The following is a 24347-nucleotide window of genomic DNA, read 5'->3' on the forward strand; positions in this document are numbered from 1 at the left end:
ACTTGGTGTTTGATGCTTTCTCTCTTGTTTCTCTATGATTTCTTGTTGATCAAGGGCTTCAGAACTTGTTTAAATACACCTTGAATCACTTCTGAACGTTGGGGATGATTAGTGAAGATCATATAGTCGTTTTAGTGTGAAAATAATTAATAAAATAGTTTAGAGCGTGGGGGAATCGGTACCCCCTATGGGGGATCGGTTCCCTAAGTGTAAAATTCAAATATTTCGACCGTTGAACAGGGGGAATCGATACCCCCTATGGGGGAATCGGTTCCCTCTGAGTATTCTGGAAATCTCGGAGCCAAACCATTCAGGGGGAATCGGTACCCCCTTGGGGGGGAATCGGTTCCCTCTGAGCAATCTGGAATTTTTGACTTTGAAATAGTTCGAAATACTTTGAAAGATTATTTTGAAATTGTTTTAAGATTAAAACTTAATTTTACACTTAAGTAAGGATTAAAAATGATTTTTGAAATATTTGGAGTAATGTTTTGATATTCGAATAATTATATCGAATATACTTAGAAAATCATTTTGGAAAATCTTAAAATTCATTTAACTTAAGTTGTTATATCGAAATATCAAAAAGTTTTCAACATTAAGTAATACATTATTTTTTAAGGATGTTAATATTAAATTATTAAAATAAAATGTAAATATATAATTGAGTGGAGCTCATGGATTAGTAAGGGTAAAATTATAATTTATTCTCAAACGTAAAATTGAAAATAAAAAAGCTACATATCTTTTGCGGTTGGTTTGAAACCACTGTTTCCACCGCAATTTTATTTTTATTTTTTACTCATTTGATATTGATTTTACGATTAAAATAAACTTTTAGCTAAAAGTGCGTTCAGAAAGCCACACCAATCAGGACCTAAGTTTTACAGAGTTTTTTAAAATTAACTTTTAAAAGTGCAGTAGAAAAAAATTCTAAAAGTAATGTTTAAAAGTGTAGTTTAAAATTTAATGTTTGAGATTATTATTAAAAATTAAGTCTAAAAAGATAAAAATATATATTATAGACATTATGTTGTAAATTAAAAATATAGAAATTAAATTATATTTACACTTATCAATACTATGATATATAAAATATATCAACTTAAACTATAATAAAAATATAAAAAATATTTTAAGATAACTCATTAATAATATTTTTATAAATGAAATATTTTATGAAAAAAATATATTATCAATATTTTTTAACATTTGGATATAAAATTATTCAAAATAATAATTTAAATATTTGGTTTGACAAAAAGAATAATAAAAAATATATTAGTGTTTTCAAATTAAAGTGAATTTTAATATATAAACTATGAATTTTATTTACTTTTAATAAATTAAAATAAATTATTAAGTAATAAATTATTTTTTAAGAATATTAATACTAAGTTATTAAAATATAAATATATAATTGAGTCGAGCATGTGCATTTGTAAGGGTAAAATTATAATTTGTTTTCAAACGTAAAATTGAAAATGAAAAAGATCAAAATTCTAACTTTTGAGGAAAATGATCACGTGCGGCAGCCTTAATATACGACTAAAAAAAGACGCTACTGATTTTGTTATTATTTAAATAATAAAATCGGTAAAAAATTACCGGAAACATTATTATTTCTATCGTTTTTGTTATTATTGGGCATTTTACCGGTTTTATTAACAAATCCGGTAAAGTGCTATCGGTTTTGTTATTTTTTTCTACTAATTTTGTTATTGTTGGGTACTTTACCGAAAATGTTAAAAAACATTGATGTTTTAGGTAGAAATAATAATGTTTTAGGTAAATTTTTACCGGTTTTGTTATTTAAATAATAACAAAACCTGTAACACATTTTTTTAGTTATATATTAAGAATGTCGTATTGTAGAACTTCCTAACTTTTGATGTTGGTTTGAGATCATTGTTTCCATTTTTTTTTACATGTTTGACATTAATTTTATAATCAAAATGAGCTTTTAACTAAATGTGCGTTTAGAAAATACGATACCTAAATTAATCTTAATAGAAGAATTCCTTGAAAATCTCGATTAAAGCATTTTTTTAGTATAACCACCGGTATCCAATTTATTAATCGATTAATTCATATCTAATATTACAAAAATAAAGACAATTCTTTTAACCAAATTTACTCTATTCACACTCTAACCTCACTTAAAGGAAAGCACGACCAAAGAAGTGCATGAATGGTATAGATTTAAGTATAACTACTTTCTAAAAAGTAATTTTGAAATACAAAATTTTCCATGAAAATAGTGTGATAAATTTTAGTATATTAAGCGAAACACGGAGGAAACAACTATAACTGTAACAGCCGCTTCTGTCGGAAAAAAAAACCAATTGATTTACGTATTTAATTGAAAAAGAAAATCAAAATATATCTGCCAATTTCCAATCCATATTAGATCTGCTCGTTTCTCGCTCCCAATTCCGAGAAACGATTTCCCAAGAGTTCAAAGCTTCACAACGGAGAGTCTTTTCAGGTCAGCCATTTTCCTACTTCAATTTTCTTTTCATCATTTGAAGCCTTTTTAACGCTTTGTATTGATTTTTTAAGGATCTCGCATATTTGTTTTTTTCCTTTTCAAGCATTCGATCATGTTAATATTTGATTCTTTCATTTATCAACGATTTTATGATTGTAAATCTAGGGTTCTGGTAATTCGGGATCTGTGTTTTTCAAAGCTTGGTTCTTTTTTAACAAACACTTAGTTCTTGTTTGGTCGCTGAGAAAGCTGAGGGAAGGTTTTGGGTTGATTTATTCTTTTTCTTTTTTTCTTCGCTTTAAGATTCCGTGCATGTGATTTTTATGAAAAATTATTGGTAATCTACATAATTTTAGGGTTTGCTTTGCATTGCATTAAATTATCGATAATAACCTGCTTTTTTTCTTTGTATTTTGATGCACATGATCATACATGGTGAGTTCTGATGATTTATTGCTAGTAGTGCTCCAATTAATTGAGTTCTTAATAAAGTATGGAGATTATGGGTATTTAATTGTATGCATTTGGGAATTCAATAGAACTATGTGTTTAATTGATTGGATTCTGCTCTTATGATCTATGATTTGAAGCTAATATTGGATGGAGCAAATTGGGGGTGACGCCACATCCGTCTCATCACCAGTGCCTCAATGGGGGCATGATGCTTGGAGGTTCTATCAGTATTATCTGGATAAGACCACTCCTCATACAGCATATCGGTGGATTGGAACCCTTGTTATAGCCGCTATCTACTGTTTGCGGGTCTATTATGTTCAAGGGTTTTACATAGTTTCGTATGGCCTTGGGATCTACTTGCTGAATTTGCTTATTGGGTTTTTGTCTCCTCTGGTTGATCCTGAAGTTGATGTTTCGGATGGACCCTCTACTACCAACAAAAGGTTCAGATGAATTCAAGCCCTTTATTCGTAGGCTACCTGAGTTTAAGTTCTGGTAATTGAAAATTTATCCGCTTATCATTTCTAGACACTTTATATGTTTCAGAAACAATTTATTGGTGGTGCTAGTTTGCTTTTGTTTGTGTAATTTGGTTTATTAAGGGAACAATCTATAAAGTTTCATTTACCTATTTAGGCCAAGTCAAAATCACCGTCTTATTTTTGTGATAGATGAGCACATGCCCTTTATCATTTACCATGTGTGGCCTATTGGTAGCCTTTTATACCTTTTCATAATTTATGGAACTTGTAGAGCATCTGTGACAGATTTGAGAGATTAATTTAAAGATGGCTTACTTTTCTGTGGGCATGAATATAGTAGCTTGTATTCAATCTAAATTAAGGTCTTAGTTTTTTTTTTTAAGTCTCATCACATAGTTAAAAGAAATTATTAGAAAGATTTGCTATGAGCCTTCTTTTCTCTTAACTTAGTGCAATGCAAGATAGTGTAAACATTTATTGGACATGAACTTATTTCTAAGGTTCAGACTTTTTTGTTCTACTTAGTTTCTCTATAGCGTACTTGCTTTTCTAGCTAGCGAATGACAATTCTAGCATGACTATCTATAACATTATTGTATTATGTGCACAAACAATAACCAGTAGCGGTGGTGTCATGCTTGAAGTTTCTGATTCTGGAATCGCAAGCGAATATGCTTGAAAACGTTTTCTATTATCTGTCAAATTGATTAGCTCAATCACTCAATCTCATGCATATCACTGTTCCTTTAGAATGTAGAATCTCTTTTTTATTTATTTATCAGTTTCGGAAAGTATTTGTACATCTAGAATACACATATGATGCTATTGAGTGGCGTTTGTTATCATGCTTGAGATCTATATAAATTTGTGCTTAATGAACAGGTTTTAAGTGTTGATAATACTCTTTCTGTTTTATGATTCTCGTAGGTACTCCATGACCAAGGCTTTCTGCATAGCATTTGTCATGACTTTCTTTTCGGTATTTGATGTTCCGGTCTTTTGGCCTATATTGCTTTGCTACTGGATTGTTCTCTTCGTCCTTACAATGAGGCGTCAGATTGCACACATGATCAAATACAAGTACATTCCATTCAGCTTTGGAAAGCAGGTCAGATTCAAAAGAGAGAATATCTACTCTTATAATTGCAATCATGTCAGCAAGCGCCTTTTGCTTTTACTTCTAATTTCTGATGACAACTGATAAGTCTCCAATATATGTCTGCTTGAAAGCTAACAATCTTTTCTATTTGGACAGAAATACACCGGTAAGAAAACTTCCGCAAGTAGCAATGGCCCCCGTGGGGATTGAAGCACAGTAACTGATTTTCACCTCTGGTGTATATGCATTTCTGTTATGGATCTTTAGTATGCAGTCAATACGAGTACAAGTTAAGTTGTCCCCTCATTACGAAACTTAAGTTTTTATACTCATTTGTGATGAAGAATTTAATCAAATTTTTTTGCACAAGTATTGTTTCCCTCCAATGTTAGATCTTACTAGCAGCTGATTATTAGTGTCGAAAGACCATATTTCTTATCAGGAGCCTTCATTGGCATATTGTAGGCGTATTTTGGGGGTGTACTCTATGGTTAATTGTAATGACTACATTTTCTAAAGGTTGTTTCTGTTATTATTTTTTAGAATTTGCTGTAATGTTGTATTGATTCAATGTGCAATTGTAATGAACGATCGATATTCATTCACGATAATATGTCTCCATCAATGGCGGATCTAAGAATATTTTTAAGGTATACATATATTAAATCACAATTTTTGTTTATAGGTGAGAATAAATAAAATCTCAGAGAACACAATCTGCGAAAGAAATTCGAATTTGAGAATAGATATCACTCTGAACCGTACTAGCATTCGTCATTAGTCTACATTACACGTTATTTTCAAATTACAAAGGCAAAATCCTTCACGGAACAAATGAAATTATAGGACAGACTGAAATTTTACCTTGACATTTCCAGCTTCTTTAATGGCAGCGATGATCTACTCTTGATCAACGGTTGATATCACCACGCCTACCTGTTTTATCGCCTTCATGATTGTAAAGATCTCCTGCACGGTTTTTCTATAAAAAAAACATTTCATTTTTAACGAAATGATATGAAATCGACTGGAAAAAGAAACGAACCGTTAGGTAGTTGAAGGAAATGGACAACCAAGGTTATGAAATTGTGGATGATGTTGTGTTTGAGGGGTTTTGCACTCGCTTCCACTACGTACTTGCTAAAAATCTTGGTTTTACCATTGTCACAAAGGTAGGGTGAATCCAACAAATGTCTGATTAACCAACGGCGTTATCAGATTGATTGTTATGTACCGGTGGAAGAACACCTGTCAAACATGATGTTTATAAAATAAATATCAAGTCTGTTAGTACTAGTGTATAACAATACATGATATGATGAATCGGTGACATATAAAATGTATGTTGTTGAAAAAATTTCTTTCCAAGTCTATACAATGAGAGAAGAATACACATTTGGGAACAAAGCCAAAGCCTTAAAATTTGGTGATCAAAATCAACCACCAAAACCTCCATTGCCAATCAATGCAAGCCCAAGTCTTCATGACACATTGTCAAGGGCTTCACAGGCACAGCTGACAAGAAACCAAGCTTCAAACCATCACTAAGAGCCTCCTTTATCGAACACTGACTAAAACAACTCACCTCTGCATTCCCATTTAAAAGGTCTTTCATTACTGATTTATCTTGCTCCGTTCATGCAACCCAAGCCCACCCTCAAGTCTACCAAACTCTCCGGAGACAGTCCACCGATTCTTGCGATTTGTTCATCGAATTAGACCATGTTAGGACCCTTCTCCAGGAATCTAAACTATAAAGAAAGGGAGCTTAAGCTGCAAGCTGAGCTTACAGAGAGGAAGACAAATGCTGAAGTTTTAGATCTTGAAAGGCGGCTTGAAACAAGGAACATCCAAGTGGATAATCTTTCTCACATAGTTGGGTTGTTGGAGTCTGAGAAGACCAGCTTATGTGACCAACTGGCAACTTTGACTTCCCTTTTGGAAATTTCCAAGGAACCACAATCAAATAAGGATCTTGAAATGGAAGCAGTGGAGTTGAGGAGGTTGAACAAGGATCTACAGATGCAAAAGAGGAATCTTGCTTGCAAGCTTTCTTCTTTGGAATCCCAGTTAGCTTCTCTTGCCAAAGCTTACGAGGTAGTTTCATTGACCTTTCTTTTTTTTTCTTTTGAGGAAAGTTTCCTTAACTTTTTAACTCCTCAGTATGGTTGGTGAATCAAGAAGATGATTGATGTCTTTTTGCATTAACTAACTGATTTTTGTACCTTGGTTTAATCAGAGTGATGTTGTTGCGAAAGCTAAAGCGGAGGCAACAATGTTAATACATACCAATGAAAACTTGAGTAAACAAGTAGAAGGTCTACAAATGAGCCACTTGAATGAAGTTGAGGAGCTTGCATATTTGAGGTGGGTTAATTCGTGTTTGCGAGACGAACTATGAAATTCATGCTCAACAATGAATTCTGATAAGGCATTAAGTCCAGTTCAAAGCAAGGTGGAATATGTTGACTCGCGGAATTCGGTAAGCAGAACACAGTAGTGCAAGTGTAAATAGATTAAATTTACTTAAAAGGATGAAGCAATGGGCTATTACTAGCTGGGAATTTTCAAGTGCAGAGTATGCAGCTAATGTTCTGGACAAGGAGTGGCCTGGAAGAACACTCTCTAAGTGGATCAAAATTTTACATACAAGAGTTGATTCCAAATAAGAGAAGGCAATCTGATGGTTTTATGCGTACCAAAGAAATGGAGGAGTATGAACCTGTAAGTTCTCAAAAGCCTGCTGCTGCTTCAGCTTCCTTTGATTTCGAGAAAAGGGCTTTGAGAATTCGTAATCCTCCTCCAGTCCTAGGACTTCCTGCTTCATTCCAGGTGGAACAAAATAGGAAAGCTGTACACAAATTCCACCTCCACCTCCAAAGTTTTCAGTGAGAAACAGCAGTGGTGTCGTGAAATGAGCTCCACAAGTAGAGTTTTATCATTCGCTCATGAAAAGGGATTCTAGAAAGTATTCTACAAATGGAGGATTATGTGATGTGCCTGATGTTGCAAATGTTTCGTAGCAGCATAATTGGAGAAATTGAGAATAGATCATCACATTTTCTGGCTGTAAGTGTTTTCCTAGTTCAGTCAAATTGAGGTTGGATTTTGTTTATATAGATGATTTCATTTTCAGCTCCCAAGTTGTAGTCTGGTACTTGTAAATTACAGGGTTTTGAGTTTATGCTTTAGTTACTCAAAATTCTTACAAACATCTTATCAGTACAAAAATCAACCTTGGTTCTAGCCATTGTTGGTTCATTCTTTATGCAGATAAAGACGAATGCTGAGACACAAGGAGAATTTGTGAATTTGATGATAAGTAAATAATGATGTTTATCGGAACATCGAAGATGTTGTAGCATTTGTGAAGTGGCTTGATGATGAACTTTTCTATATGGTTGGTTGCTAATTATTAAAGTTCTTGTCATCTTCTTTAAATTATTTATATCTAACACCTATGTCCGATACATACATGGCCAATCATCATACCGGGAGACATGCATGACAATTACACTCAGCTTGAGTAGCATAAATGCATAGGGGATATGATTTTGCTAGCTTTCCAAGTGTTGTTAATGATTCTAGATATGCATAAAACGATATACCGCGTGGGTCATCATTGAAATGCTGGAAAGATATATCTATGTATTAAAGTGAACTGGAATGCATGCATGAGAATTACGCTCAGTTTTGAAGCACCTTGCTTTGCCGGAGAAAAAAGTCGACACATTACACGAAGCAGCATTCAGATACCGAGATCTCAAGAAATTAGTATGTGTTATACTACAAGGATGACTCCATAAAGCCTTGTGATATTGCCTTAAAGAAAATGGTTGCCCTGTCAGAGAAGTAAGAGTGCCGACTCTCTTCGGACTTTTTTTCTTGTGAAAAAAAACAAATTATTCAAGTAGAAAAAGTTATTTTGAATTAAATTCTCAGGATCAGGAGGGAACGAACTGTTTATAGCCTCATACGCACACGAGAGTCGTTGATGCTCAACAGCAGTGCAGGGATTATAAGCAAGGTTCTTGGGATCATATACGCTTCTATATGTAAGCATCATCTTAAGTAATGCCCAAGGATAGGATAAGGATAGGATAGAAGGGTTAGACTCGTTTGGTGTGGCTTTCTAAATGCACTTTTAGTTAAGAAGTTTGTTTTGATCGTAAAATCAATATTAAACGGGTGAAAAGTAGAAAAAAATTACGGTGGTTTTAAACCAACAACAAAAGTTAGGATTTCTAGCCTTTTCATTTTTAACTTTGCCTTTGGAAGCAAATTATAATTTTACTCCTATTAATGCATGAGTTCCACTCAACTACGTATATACATTTTATTTTAATAAATTCACCTTAATTTGTTAGCACTAATGTTTTTTTTATAATATTCTTTTTTTCAAAACAAATATTTAAATTATTATTTTGTAATAATTTTATATCCACATGTTAATAAGTATTGATAATATATTTTTTCTTAATAAAAATTCATATATAAAAATATTAATAAATTATCTTAAAATATTTTTTCATATTTATTTATAGTTTAAGTTGATATATTATATATCATAATATTTATATATCATAGTATAATAAGTGTAAATATAATTTAAATTCTATAATTTTAATTTACAACATAATGTATATAATTTAAAAGTTATTTTCTATCGTACTTTTAAAAAGAACATTAGACAAAGGAAACACTGGAAAAGGATCCTTCAATGGACTATATGATCCTTCAAGGAGTCAGATTTGCTTTCAGAATACATCAGGTTCGTTGTACATTGGTAAAGTTTGTAATATGTTATTAACTTTGATTTGTTGTACATACACTCTAGGGTTGGCCATGTTACAGTTTGCCGAAGATTCGACTCCGAAACGTTGATGAAACCTAGAAGGTTGTTGGAAAGGGAGATTTTTGTTTTGTTTTCCTTGGCCTTTTTTTTATGAAACACTAATCAAATCTCTTAATCTCCGAAAGCATGTTCCTTTAGTGTCTTTCCTTTAATGTCTGGGAAAGCATTACCTTATCTGAACTTGTTGGGCATTCTTTCCAGCTATTCAGAGGTTTTTTTTGGCTCAATACCCCCAAGCGGGTTAATTATTTAGGATATTGGGCCAACATGGACTTCATTTTAGAAACCACGACATTCTCTACAGTGAACACCGAACTCATCACTTCGAGGTGAAGAGTTTCTGAAAATATTATTTTTAAATTGTCCCCGTGACGTGGGCCCTACGTGGACCATTATTTTATTATCATTAAAATGACTCATCACCTCGGTATAATGAGTCCGTTTAAAATTTAAATTACAAAAATAAAATAAATTATAAATTAAAAAAATTAGAACTTGTCACGTTGAGGTGACAAGTTCCTTCAAATTCAAAAAAGTAGCGTTGGTCAACGATTATATGGGCAACGGTCATGGCCAACTAACTTGAAATTCGTCACTCTAGTGACGAGTTCGGCCGGATAAAATTTAATAAAATAAAATGTATTTACAAAGAAAATTTATTTATATTTCCTAAGTTCTTGATGATGTCGCGGAGTGGTCGAATGATAATAATGCGGGGCTCGTCGAGTGCGCCGAAGTCATAGGCTTTGATCGCTGTCGTCGTCGTTGTCTTGCCGAGGAGGTGTACTTAACACACTTTGTGATCCACCTTCAAAATGCAGTGATTGATTTATGACATTTGAAGTCATCATTGTCATAACTGCTTGGACTTGGTTTCTACTTTGTTGATCATATAGGATATGGTCCCACTCACCTGCAACCGCATATTTTGTCGAAGATGGTTGAGTGTATAGCGATTCATCCCATGAACCTTCAACACAATTCGATCGAGTCTCGGCTGAAGTATGGAATGGAGGATAGAAACCGAAACTAGCCTGAGACGCATAATAGTACTCTTCAACTGCAGATGCTGAAGCGGAAGAAGATGATGATGTTGCTTTCTTCTTGGACTTGGACTTCGACTTGGCGTATGTGGCTTGATAATGTTCCCATTATCCCCTCTCTTCTGATGTCGTGAGATATGGTTTCCCATTTGCTTCGTAATTTCGGAGATAGGGAGAATAGTCAAAATCTAGGTCCAGTGGTGTAATGTCGAGACACGGGGGGAGCAATTGTTCACGTTGATTCAATGAGTTGATGTATATAGCGTGTTTCACCGGCCAATTTCGGTATGTTTCTCACGTGTATCAATTCTATGGATTGCGTTCATATCAACCATATGCGTATGAATCGGATGATGCGGCGTAAACTGTCGCATCACTCTATCAACAGTGTGTCACTCGATAATCAAATAATGTAATAACGACGACACAACACAGCATAAGTGGGACCCCACAAAAATCCCCTTAACAATAATTGGTTGATCCCTCGTCAACATACAAAAGCCAAAAGAACTTTAAATTATATAAAATTAAATTAGTATAAAAACAAGATTCAAAAAAAAAATTGTATGCCATATCGTAGATTGACCAGTGATGTCGGTCCTCATCATATATCTCGTGCAGTGGAACCCCCAATCTCGGATATTTTATGACGCCATCTAAAATTTTTAAAAATAAAAATATTATAAACAAATAAAAAATAATTAAATTTATGAAATTAAAAAAATATAAAAATAATTGTCTTGCATCCATAGAAAACTCGATAGGGAATGTTGTAATTGTGTCATAAACGGAATCGATACTAAGCCCACGACTTTAGTAGTATCAGACAGCTGTCGACATCGACTTTTTGACTCGGCTAGACAATTTCAGCCTTACAAAGCTCCCGGTACAAAAAGGCCAAAATCGTCGAGCCCCAACTGGTATTACGGACATACAACGAAGTCTCCAAATATCGCAGATATTGATTGAGCACCAAATTGCGGATTTATTTGGTAATAATACTCCTCTGATCAATTGGAGAAGATATGCTTGAGACGCAAAATAACCTCCTCCTCAGTAGACTCGTCCGTCACTTGGAATTCCGATTCCAACCATGTTATTATACCCAAAAGTCGTCGATGATGTCAGATGGTGGTCATTCCCCAAAACTTGGTAACCAACGATGTGTTGTACATGTTCTGACTCCCACAGAGGCTTCATTCACAGGAACACTGAGTTGGTAAGCGACGTCTTTCAAAGTAATCGTCACTTCATCACTCAAGAAGTGAAAGTGTGATTCTCGGGCCACCAACGTTTGACCAGAGCCTCAACCAACACCAGGTATAGCTTGAAGCCACACAAAAATATGGCCGAAAATCATCGCTACAGATATATCACTGTCCTAATGCTACTCTCTGTATGTCATCCCGTGCTTACAAATATTCCATTCATCATCCGTGGCTTACGATCGACGAAATATTGACGTTGTCTAGACACACATATTCTAGGGTTGTCATTTTTTAAGATTTTGACAAAATGTATTTTTTTAATTTTTTTAGATTTAGTGTTTAGTGAGAAACCAAAACCCTAAACCCATATTTATATTATTATCCAACGGTTATAAACGGCTAGTGGGAAAAACATAGACTGAACTCATACCTTGAGGTGACGAGTTCCAAGTTATCGTTGCTCATATAACATCCTAAACCAATACGACACACCAGTCGACCGATCAAAATGCACACGGAACCACCGGAGTGGCTAACCAAAATTTTTTCTTTTAAAATGACCATTTGTAACCCACTCATGCCAAATAAATCAACTACAATTTAAATAAAAAGTTTATTGGGAGCTCCCAAAATAATGTTTAAATCATACAACCCATAGTATAAAGATGAGTTACGACTCATATAAAAATATAGAAATCGGGGTTTACAAATATACATGCCCTCTAAAGATGAACTTGAGACGTACTCTGCACTAGTTGGGTCTGGATCACTATTGTCAAAAAGTCCTCGGACTGCTCCTCGACTAGCCTGCTAAGGGAACAAACTCCAAACGCTAAGCTAACTAACCCAGTGCCACACTAACAACTAAGTCATACTAAAAGTGTTCATGACATACTCAAGCTAGTTGCTTGAAAATTGCTTAGTGAGTATTATCGAATACTCCACTCTCTCTATGGTAGACATCATGGTGCGGCTGAGGGTTTGCATCGATGCTCATACACCCCTCTAGTCTACCCTGGATATGGCTCTCGAATTCTCTGTACCGAAACCATACCCATAAACTAACCCACCCTTTCTAAAGAATGTTAAGCCTCGGAAAACATAGTAGTCAGAAGAACCCGGTTCTACCTAAGGATATTCAGACTGAATCTATACTTTCATAATGCTAGAATTTTCTTAAGGAACTCGGGTGTGTTGGTTGTTTCTCGAGTATATCCAACTATTTTTGTTATCCTAATAAATCTTGTTTCTAAGTGTCAATAATCATTATCTCACTTGTAGTCTATTGATGATAAAAAAGTGTGGGGTACCCTCGTCTAATTCCATTAAAAACTGACATTTTTTCTCAAAACAGACTGAAAGTATCGATACTAACCCAAGAGTATCGATACTACTACAAAAGTTTCGATACTTTATATAAGTACTGATACTTTTAAACATTCTGTTTTGCCTAGTTTCGAAACTATGGCCCAAAGTTTTGTCTTGAAAGAGTATCAATACTTTTACCCATAAAATCACGAATTTCCCAAAACGAAGAACTAGTATCGATATTATCCCAATAGTATCGATACTTTACCTACATAAATCATATAACACATACTAAGATGCTATAATTCAATCCCAAAGACCTTAGTAAGGTCCCAAACATGATTAAAGTTTATTTGATCAACAAGGGTCATAATAGAGGCATTAAACACATTTATAACTCTAAAACAAGAATTTCACCATGAAAATGCTTATTATGCTCAACTCAACCATTTAAACTATTTTGAACTTCTAATGACTCACTAAGAGTATGAAGAGTTGTAAATGTGTTACCTTGCTTCTTGGATGGCTAGAACTTTCTTAACTCGCTCAAGATTCAACTTTTATTTTTTTAGCTCTTGAGCTTTCTCCTATCTCCTTCACTAACAAAATGAGAAAATGGATTACCAATCTATCTAGGGGTTGAATAACATCTAAAACTCCCTATAACTCAAAACTTAGCTAGAATCCATAGATTTCCACAAAACTCTCAAGACCATTTTTGGTTCTATGGATAAAACTAGTGAAAGGGAGCTCAAAATGAAGCTAGAAGGATGAGGTTTAATAATCTACCTTGGATGGATCCAACTAGGATTGAATTTCTTTGAGATTCTTATTTAAGAAGATAACAGAAGAGAAAGATGAGAGATAGGAAGAGTGTTTGGTGAGTCGTGTAAGAGGGTTGTTCACGGTGAAAACATAATATAAGGAGGGGTTTTCAGCTTCTAAAATAGCTATGGGTAAACTACACTTTTAGTCCCTTTACTTTTATTATCATGAATACTCATCTCCCTTCATTAATTCTCTTGGGCCCTAACTCAAGCCCACTAACAACAACTTAGTCCAACTAATATAATAAGTTCCAATGGCTCAACTTTGGAATCGTGTTAATCCGAACTACTAACCCGGGATTTAGGACTTTACACATATAGCCGTTGACCAACGATTACTTTTTTGAATTTGAAGGAACTCGTCACCTTGACGTGACGAGTTCCACTTAATTTTTTTAATTTATACTTTTATTTTATTTTTGTAATTAAAAAATTTTTAAATGGACTCGTCACGCCGAGGTGACGAGTCATTTTAATGATAATAAAATAATGGCCCACTTGGGGCTCACTTCACGGAGACAATTAAAAATAATATCTTCATGAACTCGTCTCCTCGAGGTGACGAGTTCAGTGTTCGTTGTAGAGAATGTCGTAATTTCTAAAATAATGTTTGCCTAATACCCTAAATAATTAACCCGCTTGGGGTATTGGGCCAAAAAAAACCTTATTCAGATAGGGGATGGGTTTGGTATGAACTTTGAACATATGCTCAAACATGATTGGAAGGTCCTAGCTATGTCATGCATTCAATAGAAAAGGAAAGCTGCAGAGACGACAAAAGGAGGGGCTTTCCTATGTTGCACTGAAAAAAAAGGACGACAGATAAGAATACCATATTATTCTCTTTGCCAGAACTTCCAGATTGGAGAAGCATTGGGGACAGACTTTGCGTTCATTTTGTTGGCGGAAATGATCCAATCCATTCGGGGGTATCAGGGAACCAAAAATGAAGTCTTTCAACTTGATCATAGATAGAATCAATGCTAATAGACAAGATAGAATCATTCTTTTTTTTCCTCTGATCGAAAGAAAAAAGGGTTCTCGGATGTCTAAACAGATGGGCGTAGGGCAGTCTCCATTGAAACAGAAATGCTGTGACCTTCATGAAAATATTGGGAAACATTTCCTGGTTGTGACGAATTGGATGGCTAACTTCGGTCCGAAGAGACTTCACAAAGACCAGATTGTATGGCCTGGAAAACATGATTTAGAGAGTGAGAACACAGGGACAGCACGTCAGATGGCCCCTGTTGTATGTGTTAAACCAGAGACCAGCCAAATTCATGGATATGTTAGGATGTTCATTAGTAGGTGTTTTGCTGATGGTTGTGCTATCAGTTGCAGGTATCCTCTACAGATTTATTGGTAAGGATTTTGTCGATGGTCAACCTCACGCCAGGGTCCAAGGCAAGTGTTGATGAAATTTTCAACTTCTATTCATCTTTGGTAGACAAATTTCTGACATTTTCTCTTGTAACTAATTTCTACAGCATGGAATTGGATACTTTGTAGTACAAATGTAAATGGCATGCATTTTGCATATTTGTATTCTTATTGGATTAGCTAGTTCTGATACTTACAGCTTTAGTTTTTCTGCAATGCTGAGATCCCTTTTGAGCTGTAATGGCCAATAGACCTTTACTTTTCAAAAGATGAGAGAGAAAACATACATTTTTTAAGTCAAAATGTTATAAGATATATATATAATTTAAAGTTTTCAAGTATGTATAATGCTGCCTCAGTTTAAGTACTACATTGCCTTTAAAAGGCCAGGCAAGTTTCGACTTTCGATCCCTTCTAAAGATAGGATATTGACAGTTTTATGGGAGGATCTGATATGGTTCCTAAACTCTAAGTGCTACATTGTGAATAGGAACCCTAAACTCTAATTGGTTCCAGCCTTCTCTCTGCAAAATTTATGTCTGAGGGAAGCCTCCAGCTGTTGGATTATTGAGGAAAACAATCCTGCAAAAGAATAGACAAATCATGGTCCACATTAATTGTATTGACGAGTTGTCTAAAATTGAAGATTGAAGAAGACATTATGAAAAAGAACTTATCATGGGCCAATACACATAAATGAGACTGAAAACAAAATACTACATAAAAGGGCCAATATTTGAGTACGGAGGTGGATCCTCTAAACTTCCATGTAAGGTCCTAGAAGCATATACCAGAAAAGAAATTGACCCAGAATTTCACATTCTATTTCTTGCCACTTCACTGAATCAGGCATAAGGAGTTGACCTTGGCCAGAAAAGTCACCTGTTCTGGTAAAGACAAACAGGATTTAACAACTTCCCTTTCTCAGTGTTTGGGCAACAGATTAAGGAAGTACTAGCAAGTTATCGGCCACATGTCCATTAATACATAGAATAAGGAAAATTTTGATGGTAAAGAAGCCTTTAAACTGCAAGAGTAAGAATAGTGAGTTCCGTAAAGATATGGGGAACAGTGAGAGAAAACCTGAGAGAGAGCTATCTATGCTGTAATGATCCTTTCACAAGTAATGTGCCTGGGATTTGCTGAAATACCTGTAAACGAAATGGAAATCATGTATAGAGTCGAGACCGCACACATTAAATTTAAGAAACAAGAAGGTGACCAAACCGAAACACGAAAAAGACAGGTTTGAGGGTGCATCTTCTACATTGCTGCAACTAGAAACTTCATCAAGAAGTTTTAGTCATTGTTAGGAGCATTGCAGTGTTCAGATGATGCAGTAATCTGTTAAAATGAAATTGTGCTGCATGTAAGCACAAAGAAAAATTTCATACACATCAAAGCACACTATGATAAATGGAAAGTAATATTTCATCAACCGTAAAAGAAGTGGTATTCAGTTTACAAGATGCTCCACCAGCTGGAAAAAGGACTCAACTGATTGAAGTATATGTATTGCACTAAACTGGCGTTGAATACCTAGGAAGAAGAGAAGGCGATAGAGAGAGGTCATAAAACAAAGAAAAAGAAAAATGTAACATGTGATACAAACATATACAAACCTACAGATTTAAATTAAATCTCCATACAAGCAACTGGACATGCATAACAGTTAAAATTTAACTTTGTGCACGAAAAAATTGAAAATTAATTTGTACCTTGGATTGATTCCAATATGACTGGCACAGGTGTTTCTTTTTAAATGTCTTTCAAAATTCTAATACTGAACCTCACAGCCATTAGGATATGCCATTTTAGTTGTATTTTTAAATTTTAAGCTGCAACAAGAACTAACTTAAAAACAGGGCAGAGAGTCGATGTAGATAATTCATCTAAGGCCAACATTAGGTAATACCTCCAATAACTACTGAATGAGAGAAATTTGAGAATTATTAAGACAAAACTAAAGAAAATAACCAAACCTCAAGCATGAAAGAGAGAATATTCTTTTCAGTCACATGAGGTGTAATTATCTTCTTCGCAGGAGGCACATAGGACCAAGCAAGTCCCCATCGACATGTTTTTCCTTGGACAAACTCAGTTGTTTTACTATAGTAACTCGACTCTCGAAGCTTTGACGTTAGGAATTTGAGATTCACTTTCCTCCACCATTGAAGTATACCACCTAAGCACAAAATTAGAACCTAAATATTTAGTATCATGTGAAAGGAACTAAGTTAAAAGAGATGGAGATCTGCGTTAGAATGATACCAGAAAGACTGCTTCACACAACACTATCTTCAATAATTCGTGTAATGAAAGCCTTCTCTCCACCATGGCAGACCATCTCCTCATACGTTCCACCACAGGAAGTTTTCGGATTCAATCCTGCTTCCTCAATGCTTTCAAAAAAGGGGGATTACACATGCAGAAGTCAAAGGTCTCGCCATCCCTTACGACATCAACAAGTATAGCAGGTCCATCAAACTATTATCTTCGCTTGATGATATATCAAGAGTAGAAGACGGCAAACCTTCTCCATCCTCAGAATCGCTAGATTTGCCATTATTTAACCCCTCAGGAGTAAGGGTGTTTCGAGAACATTTAACTTTTAATCTCAACTAATTCTGAAATATTGGGATTGTTTTTAACATTTCTCTGTCCAATCTAGAGCTACATCAGTCACATGCAATCAAGTTTACCAGTGTCTAAAATTAAAACCCATAATTCAAGTGAGACAACAGGATTATAAACATCTAATTAAGAAAAGTATGAAGAAAACATATAAATTTTACCTGATGCAACAAAATTCCAACCCAGAAGCGATGCACCAAGAAGAGGGTAGATACAGTTGGCTCCAGTTCCAATATCAAATCCTCTCACAACATCTCCTTTGCTGTTAGCTCTGGGAATAATGTCGGAAGAAAGGAGGTCTCTATCCAATGGATGTAATTGGATCGATTGGGCACCGTAGGGCAGAGCTGCCCATCGGGGATCCACCTGTTAAAACCCAAATCAATTTTAAGAAACAGTAGCAAAACAGTAGAAGCAGCATAGAGATCAGAGAAGCTTAGGAGAATACCAATGGAGGGCCATGGTCATGAGGAGGAGGACGGGGTGAGTTAGCGGGGTGGCTTGAAGTCGGTCCAGTCGATCCTGGGCGGCGTCGCGGTTGTAGATGACGAAGGGTTTAAAGGAAGGGTATAAAGAGGCTAAAAGAGCGAAATCGGGAGGAGTATTGTTTTTTGGGTGGATCGTGGGTTTCTTCCTTTCTTCTCCTCTTCTTGGATGGCATTTTGTTCAATCCAAACCAAAACAAATAAATTGATGGCCAATTAACACATACCTTTTCCTTTTACACCCGCAGAAATTATCAAGACTAATTCTAAAATATAATCTCTTCTTTCTGTTATCATTAATGAATTGACACCGGTGAAATCATCGAGTCAAGCAAATGAGGAAGTGACCGTTTGCAGCGATGGGTTAGCCAGGCTAAACCCAATGGAGACCAATAGCTCATGCCATTATCTCCACAACCCACGGGATAACTGGGTTTTTTGACCCCATTATTTCAAATAACACAGTAAAACTCAATTTCATTTATTTAAAAATTAATATATATTCTAATTATTTTTAATCATTTTATATTGACAGTTTAATCTTCTGCTGCTGTAATCATTGACACTTAAATTATTAATCTTTAAGAATAATAATAATTTTCTTAACTACTTAAGTAAATTAGTTCGTATATTTTTTTTCTTTTATTTATAAAAGAAAACAATCTCTAATAATTTTATATTTTGTCTATTACATATTTAATCACTAGGGGTGCATAGAATTTGTCCCGAAGGATCATTATATCTCGAAAGATTCCTATGTTCCGAAAGATCATTATGTCCTGAAGAATCATTCCTTAAGAACCATATATATATTCCAATAGATCAAATAAATGTACCGAAATATCACATGTATATTTAAAAGGATTACATATATATCCCGAAGACTTCGAATCATGACATGTCAACTATACCCCTAACTCTCATAACACATAACATGAACATTACTATTTATGTTATCACACATTCACATATTCTTATCACATAGACATATAATTTTAATTGTTCTTATCACATAACTCATGTAACACATATTCTTTCTCATATGTTTATGTAGGTCATATCATATTCTCATATATCAAATATATCTTGTCACATCACTTATATTTTGTGATCTATTCACATAACTTGTATTTCTTGGTTTTCGGTAGTGGGGTTTTGGTAGGGATTTTTTAGATCTGGGCTTCGCCGGAAAACATGGGTGAGAGTAAGATGACAGGGAAGGTGAAGTGGTTCAGTGACCAGAAGGGCTTTGGGTTCATAACCCCAGACGAAGGCTGAGACGATTTGTTCGTTCACCTCTTCTATCCTTTCCGAGGGTTTCCGCAGCCTTGCTGATGGCGAAGAGGTCGAGTTCGTCATCGACTCTAATGAAGGTCGCCCCAAGGCCGTTGATGTACTGGCCCCAACGGTGATCCTGTTCGCGGAACCTCTAGATCCGAACGTGGAGGAGTTCGTGGCGGCGGCGGATACGGTTGGAGGAAGAAGAGGTGGGTATGGTGGTGGTGGTTTGGTGTTTCAAGTGTGGGAGTCGGACATTTAGCAAGGGACTGTGACGGGCGGAGATGGTGGTGGTTTGGCTTGTTACAGCTGTGGAGGTTGTGGGCACTTCGCTAGAGACTGCACAAACAATGGTCGCTAAGGGGTTGAATGGCTTTCACATTTCATTCATGGTCGTCTTGGTTATTATAATTTGTTTGGCCTTTTGATTTGTTTCTTTTTGCATGTGCTTATGAACCAAGCATTACTCCTATATTTGTTTGGCTTCTGCTTCCGGTTTATATTAGGCTCCTGGTTGTAATGGGCACTTTTGCAGTGAGAAAGAACATTATGTTGAAAGTTAAAACCTCTAGTCCATATATGTCTGCTTCATGTGTGTTTTCTCATTGTAGTACAGCTCCTCACTTTACTGTATAATCTGTGTGATATGATTATTCGTGAGAGTAGGTTCCACGAAAGTAATTCCAATGACTCATATTTTTTCTAAAATTTTAATTCTCAATTCTAAAATCTCAAACTCTAAAATCCCTATCTAACCCTAAATTCTAAATCATAACCTTAGAACTAGATCTTAACTTGTAAATCCTAAACTCTTATCTTAAAAACTTGAATCTTAACTTCATAAACCCTAATCCTAAAAAGAAAAAAAGTTTATAAACTACCCTATATGGGTTATAAACTTGGGGTAATTACACGTCATACATAACTATTAGTTTTTATTCATTTTAGTACTTAACTTTCAATTTTTCAAAATCATACCTAAAATTTTATTTTTGTTCATTTTGATACTGTTGTAAAAAACTTATTTATTTTTGGTACCTCATTCAAATTTAACGTAAATTTTAAAAAGATTGTAAGTTTAGGTACTAAAAGGATCAAAATTGATAGTTTAAGTACTAACGTATTAGGTTTTTAAGGACCGGATACTAAAATGAAAAGAAACTAAAAGTTAGGAATGATTTTGAAAAAATGAAGTTTAGGTACTAAAATAGAATAAAACCAATAGTTTAAGTACTAAATACTTTATCCTAATTTGAATTAAATATAAGTCATTTATTATTTATTAATTTAATAGTTATAAAATTAAAACTTATTAATTTACTAGGATAAGTAAATCATATATATATATTATATATATTATATTATATATATATATATATATATATATACACAAAAGTAAAAAAAATTTTTAACTATTTCTTTTTGCTTTTATGTCTTTAATTATTATTATAGTTATATATTTTTTGGGCTAATGAAATATGATATTTCACATAAAATTAGATATTCATTTTGACTAAAAAAATTTAGAATTTAAAAGAAAAAAAGAAGTATAGTTTACATATTATTTGACCATATATAGTTCATGTATTTAAAGTGGTTATATATAATAGTTTAAATATTATTTTGATTAAAAATAATTTAAGGACTTAAAGTAAAAAACCTATAGTTTAAGGATTTTTTATAGTTTAAGATAGGGTAGGGTGCTTATCGAACGAGTCGATCGTAAGTTGGGTATTGTTTGACTTATGCTCGTTAAAAAAATTTATTGTTCGACTCGTGCTTCTTAATAAAATGTTGTTCGGATAGTTGCTAGTTAAACTCACCGAATCTTTAACTTATTTTTTAACTATAGGTAAATAATACGATATAGAGTTTAATATAAACATAAATGAAAATTTAACCCAAAATTTATCAAAAAGAATGTATGAAGCAATTTCAAAAAACTCCAATACAAAACAATACATTAAAATCATAATATGATTTGATTTGGGTGTACTAAAATATTAATTAATAGTTTAATATTTGTTGTTATTAGAAATTAATAGATTAGTAATTTATTTTTTTTATATTATCTATTATTGAATTAGTAACTTTTTGAATGAAATAATTTTTTTAAGATAACTACTCAAAAATTGTATAAAAAAATTAACGAGTTTCTTGCTAACTTATCGAGTCGAGTTGGACTTTGTTCAACTTGACACGTTAAAATCTTGAGCCAAGCTTGAGTTTGAATCGAGTCAACCCGAGTCGAGTTTTTACTGAATTTTGATCGAATCGAGTTCGAGCTGCTCAACCCATTAAATACCCCTAATTAGGGATAAATATTCGGTCGAGTCGAGTAAAAAATTGAATTATTTGAGTTTACCATTCTATTTTATTACTTAAATTTTATTTAAATTTCTTTTCGAGTGTTCGTTTCTATTTAATTTTACGTTTATAATATTATTTAAGTTTAATTTAAAATATTTTCTATAATTATATATGATATAAATATATATTTCTTCATATTTTTTATAGAGAAAATCGCCTCAGTGACCAAAAAAAAGTTATAATATACGATTTTAACCAACTTTTTTGGATTTGCCAAATGACAAAATCGCAACGCGAAATAAAAATCGCAACGCGATCCCCAGAATCACAAATCGTTTCCAAAATCGCAACGCGATCTTGAAAATCGCAATGCGATAGTACAAATTCGCATTGCGATTTTCCAAAATCGCAACGCGAATATGAAAATCGCAACGCGAACACATAAATCGCAACGCGTATCCGTAAATCGCAACGTGTATCCTATCGCAACGCGTATCCGTAAATCGCATGCGTATCCGTATATCGCAACGCGTATCCTAAATCGCAACGATAATCCGTAAATCGCAACGAGAATCCGTAAATCGCAACGATAATCCGTAAATCGCAACGAGAATCTGTAATCGCAACGATAATCCGTAATCGCAACGAGAATCTGTAAATCACAACACTGAAATTTTGGGTATATAACACTGAAATCATAAACTAAATCCCTAAATCGCAACTCATTCCATCTCCATCTATCACTCTCTCCGGCGACCGTTCCTATATCCAACGACATCCTTCCCAATCCGGCAACAGGTTTTAGTTTCGCAGCTCGTCTGTTTAGTAAATTATTTACAACCATGAAATCATCTAATGTTGATCATGGGTAGATTTGTGTTTTGGAGGTCATGGGATAATGTTCATGGTGTTTTACAATATATGCCTTTACCCATGAATCTTCAACTAAAATTGTCTTTACAAAAGTTAACTTATGAAACTATAATGCTACTGTTTCAAATAAATTGAATTTAGAGCCCCTAAGTGGATTTAGGCTATCTTATCAGAGAAATGGTAAAGTTTATTTGTTAACCGACAATGAAGATGTTGAACGATTCATTGCTTACATTAGTGTTTCACAAGATGATGTTACATTGTATGTTGTTGAACCTAGAAGTAGTATTGTTGGGTCAGTAGCGGGTAGTAATCAACTAAGTTTTTCTCAAAACCCACAACCTTTCTCTAATCCAAATCTCAATCAACTTTCAGCACCAAATTCCGGTTTTCGTATTGACCAGTTAGACGATGATGAGCCAACAGAAAAAATTGTGAGTACTAGTCAGTATTCGAAATTTGGTCTTGGTCAATATCCGGACTTTGATATTGGTCAATACAGGATTTTGATGATGTTTCAGAAGAAGAAACAGACCCTGCGTGTAATGATTTTGATATTGGTCAATACCCGAATTTTGATGATGAAACAGCCGTTGCCGAAGAATGTATTGTTGATGATAATGAGGAGGAAGTTACGACTGTGAATGAACATGTTGAACATCCATTCTGTAATTCATATAATCCTGAAGAAGAAAAAGAAGAAGAAAAATCCCCGAAGAAAAGAAAATGCCACGGGCGTATAACTGGAATATGCCAGAATTACTTCAGATACCGGAAGAAGAGTTGGTAAAGAAAGCAGTTGATTGTTACACAAAAGTTATTCGTATCAAGAAAGATGATTGTTTTGATACAAAGGAAGACTTGAAGATAGCTTTGTATACGAAATGTGTGGAAGATGGCTATCAACTAAAAGTTAACAAATCAAGCAAAGATCGTTTCGAAACAAGGTGTATGATTGACAAAAACTGTATGTGGCGAATGATTGCAAAGAGAATAAAAGATTGCGAAATGTTTCAAGTTAGGACTTTTATTGATAAACATACATGTTCAAGAACCCAAGTTTTTCCTCACCATAGACAGGCAAACAAAAAGGTGTTGGGTGGTTTTCTGGCTGAGTTAATGTTTTTGAATGGCAGGGTATATCGGGACATGAAATTATGACTGACATGAATGCTCGGTTCAAGATTAGTATATCATATTCTCAAGCTTGGAGAGCCAAATGTTATGCCTTGGAATTGTTGAGGGGGTCGCCAGAAGCATCGTTTGCCCAACTGCCGGCTTATTGTCACAATTTAAAGCTGAAAATCCTGGGTCGGTAACTCATATCAAAACAGATAGAGATTGACGCTTTGAGTTGCTGTTTATCGCCATTGGTGCTACGGTTAGTAAATCAATATAATTTGTTGACTCATTTTTGTTAGTTACATGCATTTCACATTTAAATGATTATATTTCTTGTGTATATTTTTTGTAGATTCATTCGTTTATTACTTGCATGCGCCCAGTTATTATAGTTGACGGAGCACATTTGAAAGGTCGATACCTTGGAGTAAACTTATTAGCAGTAGCCATGGATGCTAACATGGGATATTGCCAATAGCTTACGGGGTTGGCA

The 24347-nt window shown here is 34.3% G+C and overlaps 1 protein-coding gene and 3 pseudogenes across 1 annotated transcript; 3 read left to right on the top strand and 1 right to left on the bottom strand.

The window, feature by feature from the left end:
* Positions 1-2324: 2324 nt before the first annotated feature.
* LOC120119969 lies at positions 2325-5035 on the top strand (annotated as a pseudogene).
* An 870-nt stretch (positions 5036-5905) lies between these two features.
* Positions 5906-10523, top strand: LOC120120074 (annotated as a pseudogene).
* A 6611-nt stretch (positions 10524-17134) lies between these two features.
* LOC120120075 (ribosomal RNA large subunit methyltransferase F-like) lies at positions 17135-18568 on the bottom strand. Its single transcript, XM_039139820.1, has 5 exons — positions 18499-18568; positions 18235-18308; positions 17948-18152; positions 17424-17702; positions 17135-17337 (listed from the first exon to the last, which is right to left on the bottom strand). Exons 1-4 carry the CDS (start codon positions 18566-18568, stop codon positions 17635-17637), a joined length of 417 nt encoding a protein of 138 aa, XP_038995751.1. The 3' UTR covers positions 17135-17337; positions 17424-17634.
* An 836-nt stretch (positions 18569-19404) lies between these two features.
* LOC120119936 lies at positions 19405-19910 on the top strand (annotated as a pseudogene).
* Positions 19911-24347: the final 4437 nt, after the last annotated feature.

The sequence above is a fragment of the Hibiscus syriacus genome, unplaced genomic scaffold, assembly GCF_006381635.1.
Source record: "Hibiscus syriacus cultivar Baekdansim isolate YM2019G1 unplaced genomic scaffold, ASM638163v2 tig00110332_pilon, whole genome shotgun sequence".
Lineage (NCBI taxonomy): Eukaryota > Viridiplantae > Streptophyta > Magnoliopsida > Malvales > Malvaceae > Hibiscus > Hibiscus syriacus.